The sequence below is a fragment of the Lithobates pipiens genome, unplaced genomic scaffold (assembly GCF_037356315.1).
Source record: "Lithobates pipiens isolate NorthernLeopardFrog02 unplaced genomic scaffold, aLitPip1_a1.2 Scaffold_22, whole genome shotgun sequence".
NCBI lineage: Eukaryota > Metazoa > Chordata > Amphibia > Anura > Ranidae > Lithobates > Lithobates pipiens.
The window spans coordinates 283777971-283792444 of NW_027507784.1; the positions used below are offsets into that span (position 1 = coordinate 283777971).

Consider the following 14474-nt stretch of genomic DNA (forward strand, 5'->3'; position numbering starts at 1 on the left):
CTCCTCCTACAAGCTTTATGCAGACACTGATAGAAGTCACAAGACTGCTATATACTGCTGATGAGAAAAGGTAATTCTCAGTTTATATTTACTAAAATAATTGCACGTCCATGTTGTGTGTGCTGTGGGAGACCAGATATAGTGAATGCAGGGTCCTGGGTTTAGTAACATCTTAATCTGGTTAAAAAAAAAAGAAGACAAGTCCATCCAGTTTAACCCAAAGGTAAGATGCTGTTTTGACACAAGGAGGCTGAATGATAAAAGACCACTGTGAGCTGATATGAAGATTGGTCCTAGTTGCCATCAGCTTTTCCATATCAAATGCAAAAATCCCTTTAACCACTTCAGCCCCAGTTGGTTTTACCCCCTTAATGACCAGGCTATTTTTTGTGTTACTTTAACTGACAATTGTGCGGTCGTGCGACATTGAAAGAAAGAAAATGGATGTAATTTTTTTCCAATAAATAGAGCTTTCTTTTGGTGGTATTTGATCACCTCTGCGGCTTGAATTGTTTGCGCTATAAACAAAAAAAGACTGACAAATTTTGAAAAAAAAAAAACAATATTATTTACTTTCTGCTATACCCAATAAAAGTATGTAAGAAATAGAATTTCTTCATCAATTTAGGCCAATATGTATTCTGCTACATATTTTTGGTAAAAAAAAAATCCCAATTAGCGTATAATGATTGGTTTGCGCAAAAGTTATCTCGTCTACAAACTATGGGATATATTTATGGCATTTTTTATTTTTACTACTAAAGGCGGCAATCAGAAATTTTTATCAGGACTGCGACATTGCAGCTGACAAATCAGACACTTTTTGGGGACCAGTGACACCAATACAGTGATCAGTGCTAAAAATATGCACTGTCACTGTATGAATGACACTGGCAGGGAACTGGTTAACATCAGGGGCAATCAAAGGGTTATGTGTTCCTAGGGAATGCTTTCTAACTGATGATGGACTGACGTAAGGGAGAGAGACATCTGTGTTCCTGATTAGCAGAAACACAAGATCTCTCTCTTCCTGTCTGACAGAACGACGATCCGCCTTGTTTACATAGGCAGACTGCTGTTCTGTCTCTCCTCCAAACAATCACGGCCACTGGACACGCTAAACTGCTCCCGCTGTGACTGGATACACTGGCGCGTGTCACCAGTGGCGCATACGTGTGCACCCCACACCCGAAAGTCGCGAACAACATATGGGTACGCTGTTTTGCGCAGCTGGGCCCCCCTGCCGCAGTATATGTGTGGTGGGTGGTCTGGCTGTAGTTAAAGCAGTGTTCCACTTAATAAAAAAAAATTTAAAAAAAAGTCAGCAGCTACAAATACTGCAGCTGATAACTTTTAATAACACTTACCTGTCCCAGGGCCCAGCGATGCGGGGGAACGAGGCCCCGCTCGTCTCCCCCTCCTCTCTGCAGCGTCGGCATTTTAAGTGTGGGCACCTGGCTGTGACTTCACAGCCAGGCACCCACTGCTCATGCGCGAGTGGCACCGCACGCCGTGATTGGCAGCACAATCATCTGGGTCCTGTAACGCGTCCCAGATGAATGACAAGAGGGAGAGGGCAGAGCTGATCTCCCGTCCTGCGCCGAGGGAAGTGACGTCAAGAGCCCAGGCGCTGAAGGAGGCAGACTACGAGGGACCCCCTAGCAACAGGCATTTAGAGGAGTAAAAGAAAATATAATTTCTCCAAATTTTTTATTTTTACACATAAATGACAGTTTTTTTAGGGTGGAACTCCACTTTAATATCCAGTTATACTGACCTGTGCGGGCAATGCAAGCACTCAACCTTTTAGAACTTAAGTTTATGAAACCTGAGGATTGGTTTTAGTCTATAAAGCTAGCAACCAGTGGATCACCGTTAACAGATGCAGTCTTGGCATACTTACAGCAAAGAAAGAGAGGATTTCAGGCCTACGCACTGACATTTCATCTATGTCGCTCAGGACCTGCAGGATATCTGGAAGAAAAGGAAACAAGTCCAGCAGACATCAACTTAAATCCATCACAGGCTGAGTCTGGAGAGAAGCTGGGTCAGCATGACACAATCATGAGGCTGAGATAAAACAATGTCTTTCAATCAAGCAATTCATTTTGCAGAGAAAATGAAGTGTGATGACAGGTTACCATGGACCCCGAGAGAAGGAGCCCAGCTGCCAGCTCTGCATGTTGTTCTAGGCCCCAGGCAATTCTTGGGCTTTCAAGAACTGATCGGATTGCAGACAAAGCTCTGGGATGGACACATAACAAAATTAACAGCGTTGTAACAGACATATATAAGAAAAAGGAAAAGAGCTGACATGCGCCTCAAACAAATCTAAGATGTGACTTTTCACATCTCTCCCGGGGTTTCTTTAATTATATTTGGCTCTTTCTATAGTTTTTTTTTTTTAATAAATAGAGACTGCTGCTGATATCTTAAGGTTTTGGATCATCAGAAGATATTTATTGCCCATGGGCAACAATGAGAAATCACATATTACTGAACTTGCCTTCGTGGTGGTCTGTGTCACAGGAAACAAGAATATAAACAAGCCAGTTCTGATCCATAATGAGGCTTCTACATCCTAATATAAAACTGGCTACTGGCAAAAATGAAAACTAAGTATGCAGAATATTCAGTCAATTATGAAAGCATTTTAATCAAGCTATCTGAAGGAAGTGTTTTTTTTCTATACCCTTCGGGCATTTTGTTTTACACATACTGAAGTATAGGCAGTTCTGCACTCAAGTTTACATCCATTTACACTAGTTAAAATGACAGTTCATTTTGCTCTTCTGAAAAGACACATGGGCATGTAATGGGGGAATGGGTAAAATTATCAAAAATGTTTCACCTATTGGGCTCCACGAGATTCTAGAAAAGGAAACTACAATTATAATTTCAATAGAGTTTTCTTTAAATTGACCGCAACACGTCTCAAACCTTCCGGTGTGCATAGCTATTTTTTCGGAAATGATATCAAATACGTGTGACCCTGTGTCTGCCACGCCTTTCAGCTATCCATTCATAGTGCACTGGAGTATTTGCTCTCCGGAACGTTTCTTTACATTACGTTTATTTTTTGAGTAACAATTATTACAGTGCATTGAATAAATTACATAATAAATATAATTATATCCTTTTTTTCAAGAAATATCATGATGAATAATTAACTACAATATCATTATCTGTTGATTGATTCTCGAGGAATATTATGATTGGCTACAGGCGAGTTTCTGTTCGTATATAGGTGCATTTTCATGGTACGAACATTGTTTACATTCTCCCATCTCATTCTGGTTTATTTTCGTGTTTCCGATCATGCGTGGTGTTTGTCTATCAACTTTTAGCGGACGCATACTGTACTGATTACAGAATTGTCTTACAATGGGCTGTCATCCGAGCAAAGTTTTCTTGTTTGTCCCTTCGGATTTGGTTGGACAGACTGTCATGATTGGCTGTCAAAAGCTGTGTACCAACGATCGGATTATCGAACGATCTATCCAAAAACGATTTTTATCATCCGAGAATCGGAATGTGTGTACGGTGCATAAGTGGTACTAACAAGGAAGAGCTGGAAGAACATTTTGCAACTAATTCGATTGGCAACCAGTCAGTAACATGACTGGTTATAAAAAGAGCATCTTAGAGAGAGTGAGAGCATCTTAGAAGAAAAGATAGACAGAGGCTCACCAATCTGCCTAAAAACTGTCAAACAATTTCAGAATAATTTTTCACAAAGTAAAATTGACAAGACTTTAAATACATCATCATCTACAGTACATATCATCATCAAAAGATTCTGAGAATCTGCAGAAATCTGTGTGTGTAAGGGACAAGGCGAAACGCAATACTGGATGATTTTTGGGCCCTCAGATGGGCATTAAAAACAGATAACATGTTTATGTGATGGACATCACTGCATGGGCTGAGGAATACTTCCAAACATCAGTCTGAAAACAGATTTCTATGCCATTCAAACATGCAAGTTAAAGCTCTATCATGCAAAGAAGCCATGTCTGAACATGAACGAAAAATGCTGTGGTCTTCTCTGGGCCAAAGCTCATTTAAAATGGTTTGTTGCAAAGTGGAAAACTGTTTTAAGGTCAGACGAATCAAAATTTGACATTGTTTTTAGCTACCATGGGCATTGCGTTCTCCAGACTAAAGAGGAGAGAAACCTTTCCGTGGTCAGTTCAAAAGCCTGCATCTCTGATGGTATGGGGTGCGCTGCTGCATATGGAATGGGCAGCTTTCACATATGGAAAGGCACCATCAAAGCTGAAAGATATATCCGGGTTTTAGAGCAGCATATCCTCCCATCCAGACGACATCTTTTTCAGAGAAGGCCTTTCATATTTCAGCAGGACAATGCTAAACCGTATATTGCATCTATGACAACAGCATGACTTCATAGTAGAAGAGTTCAGGTCTTAAATGGCCTGCCTGCAGCCAGACCTTTCACCAATTGAAAATATTTGGCACATCGTGAACCGAAAAATATGACAAAGAGGACCCAGGACTGTGGAGCAGTTCTAATTCTATATCAGGCAAGAAAGTGACAACATTCCTCTCCGTAAACTCCAGCAACCGGTCTCCTCAGTTCCCAAAAGTTTACAGAGTGTTGTTAAAAGAAGAGGGTATACTACTAAACATGGCCCTGTCCCAACTTTTTTTTAGATGTGTTGCTGCCATCAATTTCAAAATGACCTTATATTTGTCTTAAAATACAATTTTGTTTCAGTTTAACCACTTCAATACCAGATACTTCCCCTCATCCAGCCCAAGCCAATTTTCAGCTGTCGCTGTTTAAATGACAATTGCACAGTCATGCTACACTGTACCCAAACAGCATTTTTATAATTTTGTACCAACACATAGAGCTTTCTTTTGGTGGCATTTGATCAACTCTGGGGTTTTTATTTTTTGCTAAACAAATAATATAAGACTGAAAATTTTGAAAAAAAAGGTTTTTCTTTGTTTCAGTCATAAAATTTAGTAAATGAGTATGTTTACTCATTCACTGATGGGCACAGATGGGCACTGATAAGTGGCACTAATGGACGCTGATAGCTGGCACTGATGGGCATCACTGCTATGGAGGCACTGGCGCTATTGCTGATGGGCACTGATTGGCATAATGTGGGTATACATTGGCATCCCTGGTGGCCATGGGTGACATACCTGGTGGTCATCAGTGGTCATCATCCCTGTCAAACGCGAGTGAGGAAAAGCCGATACACGGCTCTTCCTGTTTAAATTGTGATCAGCTGTGACTGGACACAGCTGATCACGTGGTAAAGAGTCTCCATCAGAGACTCTTTAACTAGATCAGAACTGCGATGTATCAGACTGACACACCACAAAAGCGATCACGTCATATGAAGTTCAAGCAGGATAACAGAACCACTTTCTGGACGTCATATTGCTATATGGCAGGCAGGAAGTGGTTAAACATTTGGTATGTTTTCTATTGTGAATAAAATAATGGGTTTATAAGATTTGAAAATCATCTTGTTCTGTTTGTAGATTTTACAGATTCCCACCTTTTTGGAATGGGGTTATACAATATTTCAGGTGATTTTAATTTTAAACATTCATTAAAGTTTATGAGTTTTTACATTTATGTTTTGCAGATGTTTTTACTATATTGGTGTATACATATACACAGTATACAGAAGGAAAAAAATAAAACATGTTAAAAGGATTCTAAAAGATCCTCCATAGAAGTAGCACAGTAGACAGGAGTAGAAAGTGGAGCAGTCACCGCTTTGACCTGTTCATTTGTGTGCATACATGTCACCTTGGGCTATTAAATTCTGTAAAAAAAACATTTCCAACAATACAGGTGAGTAGAAGGAGAGAAAAAAATTAAAACTGATGGCTCATAATGAAGCCACTGGTTAATCCATTTCTGAAAATGAAAGTTCATGTGACAGTTAAGTTACTTAGGTTGTTGAAAAGACTGACATATACTGCACCAAATGTGGTACATATTTAGTGGTCATACCCTGTAGATGACCGTATATGAGTGGAGATACGAAAAAAATCTGAGAATTTTTGTTCTGTTTTACCTGTGATAACTGGTGTTTTTTTTTTTATATATATATAAAGATATAGGGTGGCATTTTATATATATATATATATATATATATATATATATATATATAAAGTGCTGAAAATAATTTATCTACGTCTGGTCTAGAGAGATGATATGCTTTCAACGAGTGTGGTGTCAGTTTAAGATCCAGAACATAATTACAAAAAGTGCTATATGAACGAGACTAACATCACAAGCAGAGCTACCAGCATGTATAAAACAGAGTTTAAAAGGGCTTCAGCTCTTCTGTTGAAGTTAACGAACTATGGGCTGTAATCCAATGAACAGCGCTCTCTTCAAGTGAAGAGAGCCCATTTCCTGCAGAACCTTTCAGGCAGAAAAACAAGAACATACCTTCTACTGTATGACTGCGGGAGATCCTCTTAAGGAATGGCCCCATTTCAGCAGCAGTGAGAGGTGTAAACATTGAGGCACTGACTAGGGGAAGTGATCCTGTAGTAGACTCATCTGTCAAAACATGGGAAAATAATATTTATACTATAACATTCATAATGGAAAACCAAATCTACAATTGTTAGGTAACACTTACAACATAAGAGGACATAAATGTACTGTGTAGGCCCCGACATACTCTTAAGAGGGGATCAACTATTTACATAAATAACAAAGTAGTCATCAAAGGCAAAGCCTAACCAAAAATGATATTTGGTTATGGAATGATGCCGGTGGAGTGAGTCATTCACTATCTTACTCTGTTCATTAAGACTTTTGTACTGTGGTCCTCCTGTTGCAGTGCCTAATGCTGCGTACACACAAGCGGATTTTCCGTCAGAAAAATCTTGGATGGTTTTTCCAACGGAATTCCGCTCAAGCTTGGATTGCATACACACGGTCACACTAAGTTCGCTGAACGTTCGACCGTCAAGAACGCAGTGACCTACAATAAAATGAGGAGCCGAGAAAGTGAAGTTCAATGTTTCCGAGCATGTGTAGGAATGTTGCTAATCTTTTGCTGGCTGGAATTCGCCCAGCAAAAGTCTGATGGAGCATACACACGGTTGCATTTTCCGATCAAAAGCTCTCATCGGTCTTTTGCTAGCTGAATTTCCGATCGTGTGTACGGGGCATAACTCTGTGAGGTGGCCCTTAGTCCATGCACAGAAGTTTTACTTCTGCTTCTAGAATCTCCCAAGGCCGGTCTCAAATGACTTTTATGGGCATTTGCAGCATCTGTTTGAGAAACTTTGAATTCATAACAGGTACAAGTTGACCTCCTTTATCCACTCGTTCCAGGATCCAGGGTTTTGTTTATATAGAAGAGGATGGACTTGGCTCCAGCTGGAAGACTGGAGATTAAGTTTCTCTCTCTCAATTTCTTCCCCTATTTTCTTTTTGACATTCACTACAGGTATCCATGCTTAGCGACATACACCAGGTTACCCATCTTTGAATATGCCCGGGCCTCTTCCCCTTGGCTAACACCATGACTTGCTTAGTTGATACTTACTGCTTTTTACTTCTGGGTTTTGTATGCATTCACCATATTTCTACTAATTGTAACCTCTTCTTCTTTGTTTTTTATGTTAATGGACACTAAAACACTGTCAGATAGATTTAATGTATGCCTCGTCTTTAACATTCAAGTGACTTTGTATACATACTTCGTTATTCCCTAACCTATTTTCAAAAAATCTATCTCAATAAAAAAAACTGTTCGCTTTCAAATAGACTTGTATGAAGAGAGAAACAGTTCTAAAGCAGACAAATGCCCTTCATCACTGATCATTATGTAAAACCAGTAAGAAACCAGGAAAAACCTCACAAAGTGAACAGGAAATCATTGAAACTAGGAACTTACATATATACAAAATACTGTGATATAACACTCAACTGTGGCAAAAATTAACTAAAACTAGAGGAGGGTGTGCTTTCCTACACACCAAAAGGCCATTTAAATACCATATTTCACGGGGTATGCAGATCCCTTGCTGATTGTGAGCGGAGGAGCGAGCACATCCAAATACACATAGCCGAGTGTACTTGGCTAGGCTCGGCTCGGCTCACAGTAACGCCCAGTCCCACTCTATCATGGACATAAACACAAGGACTGGGCGTGACTGTGAGCAGAGCCGAGAGGAGCCAAGCTTAGCAGAGTACACTTGGCTATATGTATTTCGGCGGTGCTCGGCTCTGCTCAGTCATGCCCAGTCCTGCCATTGGACCTGTGTTATGTCCATCATAGGGCCGGACTTTCCATAGGAGCCGAGATAGACAGGACTGGCTCTGTGTATCTCGGCGGCACCATATTTAAACTGCAGTGAAACCGACAAGGTTGCAAATGGACACTGGACAAGGCTGCAAATGGACACTGGACAAGGCTGCAAATGGACACTGGACAAGGCTGCAAATGGACACTGGACAAGGCTGCAAATGGACACTGGACAAGGCTGCAAATGGACACTGGACAAGGCTGCAAATGGACACTGGACAAGGCTGCAAATGGACACTGGACAAGGCTGCAAATGGACACTGGACAAGGCTGCAAATGGACACTGGACAAGGCTGCAAATGGACACTGGACAAGGCTGCAAATGGACACTGGACAAGGCTGCAAATGGACACTGGACAAGGCTGCAGATGGACACCGATAAGGTTGAATTCGTGGGCATTTAAATGTAATTTTTTTTCCTTAAAACTATGTCCTAAACTTGGGGTGCGTGTTATATGCCAATAAATACAGTAACTTAACCTTTATTGTAAATCATAATAGACACCCACACATACAAGAGAGTGATTGAACTCCATCACTTTTAATCCAAAAGTGAAGTATAACCCTTTATTTTCTGGCTCAGATAATTCACTGCTTCCTAGTGAATGGATCAGTTGAATTCTTGTGATGTTTCAGGATACAAAATCACTGATAATGCTGCATATTACCAAAACGATATTTAATTAGACCACAGATACAGTGCCTTGAAAAAGTATTCATACCCGTTTAAATTATCCACATTTAGTCATGTTACAATCAAAAATGTAAATATATTTTATTGGGATTTTATGTGTTAGACCAACAAAAAGTGGCACATAATTGTGAAGTGAAAGGAAAATTATAAATGTTTTATTTTTTACAATTAAATATGTGAAAACTGTAGCGTGCATTTGTAGTCAACCCCCTCAAGTCAATACTTTGCAGTGAAAGGTGGTTCTACAATTACAGCTGCAAGTCTTTTTGGGGATGTATCTATCAGCTTTGCACATTTAGACAGTAAACCTGTTGCCCATTCTTCTTTGCAAAATAGCTCAAGCTCTGTCAGGTTGAATAGAGTGTGTCTGTGAACAGCAATTCTTACCACATATTCCCAAATGGATTTAGGTCTAGGTCGCTGTCCTGCTGGAAGGTGAATCTTTGCCCCAGGCTCAAGTCATTTGCAGACAATTTTCTTTTGAGTTGTATTTGGCTCCATCCATTTTCCCATCAACTCTGACCAGCTTCCCTGACCCTGCTGAAGTTGTGTTCAGTATGATGTGCAGTGTTAGCTTTCCGCCACACACATTGTTTTGCTTTTAGTCCAAAAAGTTCAATTTTGCTCTCATCTGACCAAAGCACCTTCAGCCACATGTTTGTTGTGTCCCCCACATGGCTTCCCACAAACTGCACTATGGCTTTCTTTCAACAACTTCTTGCCACTCTTCCATAAAGGCCAGATTTGTGGAGTACACGACTAATAGTTATCCTGTGGACAGATTATGCCCCCTGAGCTGTGGATCTCTGCAGCTCCACCAGAGTTACCATGGGTCTTCTTGGTTTCTTTCATCTCTGATTAATGCTCTCCTTGCCTGGCCTGTCAGTTTAGGTGGACAGCCATGTCTTGGTAGGTTTGCAGTTGTGCCATACTTTTTCCATTTTCAGATGATGGATTGAACAGTGCTCCGTGAGATGTTCAAAGCTTGGGATATTTTTTTTTATATAACCTAACCCTGCTTTAAACTTCTCCACAACTTTATCCCTGACCTGTCTGGTGTGTTCCTTGGCCTTCATGATGCGGTTTGTTCAGTAAGGTTCTCCAACAAAACTCTGAGGGCTTCACAGAACAGCTGTATTTATACTGAGATTAAATGACAGACAGGTGGACTCTATTTACAAATTAGGTAACTTCTGAAGGCAATTGGTTCCATTATATTTTAGTTAGGGATATCAGAGTAAAGGGGGCTGAATACAAATGCACGCCACACTATTTGGATATTTATTTGTACAAAAAATTGAAAACCATTTAGCGTTTTCCTTCTTCACAATTATGTGCCACTTTGTGTTGGTCTATCACATAAAATCCCTATAAAATGCATTCACGTTTTTTTCAAGGCACTGTATGTGGCTAAATAAACAGATTTGAAAGCAAACCTGTTATAAAAAATTTAGATGAAAACTACCTTTGTTTACCTCTCTCCTTCAGGAAAATGCTAGCTACAGATAGGGCAGTCTGACTAAGGCCTGGTTCACAACTAAGCATTTTTTCAGTTTTGCAGAAAATCACTCCATTTCAGTCCATTTAAAATGATTTCCTATGGGTTACATTCACTTATGTGCGGTTTGATCCAGTGCATTATATAGAAAGGGTCAGGAATGATTTTGATTCCAATATACCTCAATGAAAAAGAAGAAATGCATGGAAAACGCAGTGCTTGTATTTATTTATGTGTTTTTGCTGGTTTCTCATACATGACAATAGATACCTCCCAAAAGTGTAAAACGCATAAAAAACGCATTAAAAAAATGTGTCAATAGCATGACAAAAAAACATCATTTGCACTGGGAAAATGCATCAAATGCAATGTGCATAGGTGTGAATCAGACCTTAGGCCCCTTTCACACGGGGTGGATTTCGTTCCGATCAGCAGGGGATCAGCTCACAGATCCCCTGCAGAGCAGAGCTGGCAGACGGCACATTCACGTTGGCTTTGTTTCTGCAGAGTGGACATGGACTGTTTTTTTTTTTTATGGACCGAATCAAACCTGGAGGTAGGAAGGTTTAAATGGACACAAATCAGCTTTCACTCACCTGTCAATAGGGATGAATGGACACACCGATCAGGTCCGCCTGAAAAACTAACAGACAGACCTGACTGGAGGGGCAGTGTAAAAGGGTCATCAAACTGAACTCTGGGAACTGGACAAACTCCACCCTTGACGTGCCCCATTTCATTTAGAGATGCAGGAATAAGATGCATTACTTAGAGCCCATTCACACAGGGGCAACACGACTTGTAGGCGACTTGAGTCAGGCAACTTGGACACGACTTGAGTTAAGATCACAGCGCGACTTGGGACGACTTCAAAACGACTTGTGATGACTTCAAGCGCGACTTGGGACGACTTACAAGTCGCCCCCGGCCAGGCGACTTTTGCCGAGGCCAAGCAGAGAATGAGCTCAAGGGGGAACTCCACGGCAAATTTCTGAAAAAAAATTGGCGTGGGTTCCCCCTCCGAGAGCATACCAGGCCCTTAGGTCTGGTATGGATTCCAAGGGGAACCCCCTACGCCGAAAAAACGGCGTGGGAGTCCCCCTCAGATCCACACCAGACCCTTATCCGAGCACGCTACCCGGCCGGCCAGGAAAGGGGGTGGGGACGAGCGGGCGGCCCCCCCCCTCCTGAGCCGTACCAGGCCGCGTGCCCTCAACATGGGGGGGTGCTTTGGGGGAGGGGGGCGTGCGGCCCCCCACCCCAAAGCACCTTGTCCCCATGTCGATGAGGACAAGGGCCTCTTCCCGACAACCCTGGCCGTTGGTTGTCGGGGTCTGCGGGCGGGGGGCTTATCGGAATCCGGGAGCCCCCTTTAATAAGGGAGCCCCCGGATACCGGCCCCCCACCCTATGTGAATGAGTATGGGGTACAATGTACCCCTACCCATTCACCTGTGGAAAAAAAGTACAAAAAAAAAACACAACACAGGGAAAAAATATTTTATTGCACAGCTCCGGGGGTCTTCCGTCTTCGGGGGTCTTCTCGCCGGACTCCTCCGCTATCTTCTTGTAGCTCTTTTGCTAGCGGAGGAGTCCGGCTTTCTTCCTCCCCGCCGCCGGCCTCTTCTCCCGACTTCGGGGGTCTTGTCCCCCTCTTCGGTTCTTCTGCCGGGCCACCGCGCCTTCTTATAGCTCTTTTGCAGGCGGTGGCCCGGTCTTCTGTCGCCGCCGCCGCCGCCCCCTTCCGTTCTTCTTCTTCTTCTTCTTCTCCTCCAGGAGATGTTGACACGACGCTCTCTCCGGCCACAATGCCAGGGACGCGCTCCGCTGCCACTTATATAGGGACAATGGGGCGGTGTCACATGGGTTGATGTCACATGGGTTGGTCACATGGGTTGATGTCACATGGTAAGGGGGCGGGGGTCACCATGTGACATCAACCCATGTGACCAACCCATGTGACATCAACCCATGTGACACCGCCCCATTGTCCCTATATAAGTGGCAGCGGAGCACGTCCCTGGCATTGTGGCCGGAGAGAGCGTCGTGTCAACATCTCCTGGAGAAGAAGAAGAAGAAGAAGAAGAACGGAAGGCGGCGGCGGTGACAGAAGACCGGGCCACCGCCTCTAAAAGAGCTATAAGAAGGCGCGGTGGCCCGGCAGAAGAACCGAAGAGGGGGACAAGACCCCGGAAGTCGGGAGAAGAGGCCGGCGGCGGGGAGGAAGAAAGCCGGACTCCTCCGCTAGCAAAAGAGCTACAAGAAGATAGCGGAGGAGTCCGGCGAGAAGACCCCCGAAGACGGAAGACCCCCGGAGCTGTGCAATAAAATATTTTTTCCCTGTGTTGTGTTTTTTTTTTGTACTTTTTTTCCACAGGTGAATGGGTAGGGGTACATTGTACCCCATACTCATTCACATAGGGTGGGGGGCCGGTATCCGGGGGCCCCCTTATTAAAGGGGGCTCCCGGATTCCGATAAGCCCCCCACCCGCAGACCCCGACAACCAACGGCCAGGGTTGTCGGGAAGAGGCCCTTGTCCTCATCGACATGGGGACAAGGTGCTTTGGGGTGGGGGGGCCGCACGCCCCCCCTCCCCCAAGGCACCCCCCATGTTGAGGGCACGCGGCCTGGTACGGCTCAGGAGGGGGGGGGGCGCCCGCTCGTCCCCACCCCCTTTCCTGGCCGGCCGGGTAGCGTGCTCGGATAAGGGTCTGGTGTGGATCTGGGGGGGACCCCCACGCCGTTTTTTCGGCGTAGGGGGTTCCCCTTGGAATCCATACCAGACCTAAGGGCCTGGTATGCTCTCGGAGGGGGAACCCATGCCAAATTTTTTTCAGAAATTTGCCGTGGAGTTCCCTCTTGAGAGCTGATAATTCTGTCAAAGTCGCCTCCGTATAGACGGAGATCCGACTTGGAGGTGACCTCTATTGAAATCAATGGGTACCGGTCGCCTACAAGTCGGATAGAAGTAGTACAGGAACCTTTTCTGAAGTCGGAGCGACTTCAGTAGTGTGCATTAAGACGGCTCTCATTCACTTACATTGCTTTTTAAATGTTGTCCGACCTGAGGCGACCTGAGGCGACTAGGGGCGACCTGAAGTCGGATCAGGAGTTGCCCCTGTGTGAATGGGCTCTTATTCTATCCCTTGTTCTGGCAGGTCTCAGTGCTGTCCTCAAGCTTTGGAAGGGCTGTGGCCGATCCCTGTGGTGTCATCACATACAATGCGGGGCTATTAATTCTGCACTTTATGTGAGCAGGTGAACTTGCAACCAGGACCCTAAGCTCCTTGGAGAGGCATCAGCACTGGACTAGTTGCTTGGAAGGAAAAAGCCTGGTGAAGCCAGGAATAAGGTATGCATTTTATTTACACCTTATCCCTGCACCCCATTAAAATTTTCTCAAATTCATGCAGTTTAGTTTTAAGTGAAATTAAAACTATTCCTACGTATTCGGAAAATGTGTGCAGATAGGTTTAGTTAAGGAAATGAGGTTGCAAAGACAGGGCATTCTAAAAATCTTACTCAGTTTGGCTGCAATTAATCACTGAAAATTTTAAATTTGAATAAAACTAGATAGATTTTCTAATCTCAGAAATCTTGCACATTTTATCAATAGCATTTGGTGGTTCTCAAAGTGATTTTAGTTGTTCCATAGAGATGCTATTTCACCTGGCTCACTTTCCAAGCATAGCACTGTATAGTTGATGGGAACAAAATACTATGTCATAATATAATATAAAACACACCTTCCTTCTCTTCATCCTGGCTCTTCTCCAAAGTCCCACCCCTGCTGGGCAGGCTTAGACCAGCTAGGAGGGATTTGAGCATTGTTAGATCATTGTTCTCTGATGACAAAGCACTGGAAATGAATTGAGAGGAGAGAGATGAACATAGAGAAAACATTTACAATTCCTATTATAAACATGCACCAGTGTTTGATCAGATCAGTGTGTGT

The 14474-nt window shown here is 43.2% G+C and overlaps 1 protein-coding gene across 2 annotated transcripts in view; it reads right to left on the minus strand.

The window, feature by feature from the left end:
* INTS1 (integrator complex subunit 1) overlaps positions 1–14474 on the minus strand; it is a 226165-nt gene that overhangs the window by 17171 nt on the left and 194520 nt on the right. For both annotated transcript variants that reach the window (XM_077449122.1, XM_077449121.1), the window contains 3 exons: positions 14266–14378; positions 6452–6565; positions 1904–1974 (listed from right to left, as the gene is read on the minus strand). In XM_077449122.1, the coding sequence (XP_077305248.1) occupies positions 1904–1974; positions 6452–6565; positions 14266–14378 (298 nt within the window). The remainder of the gene's footprint in view (positions 1–1903; positions 1975–6451; positions 6566–14265; positions 14379–14474) is intronic.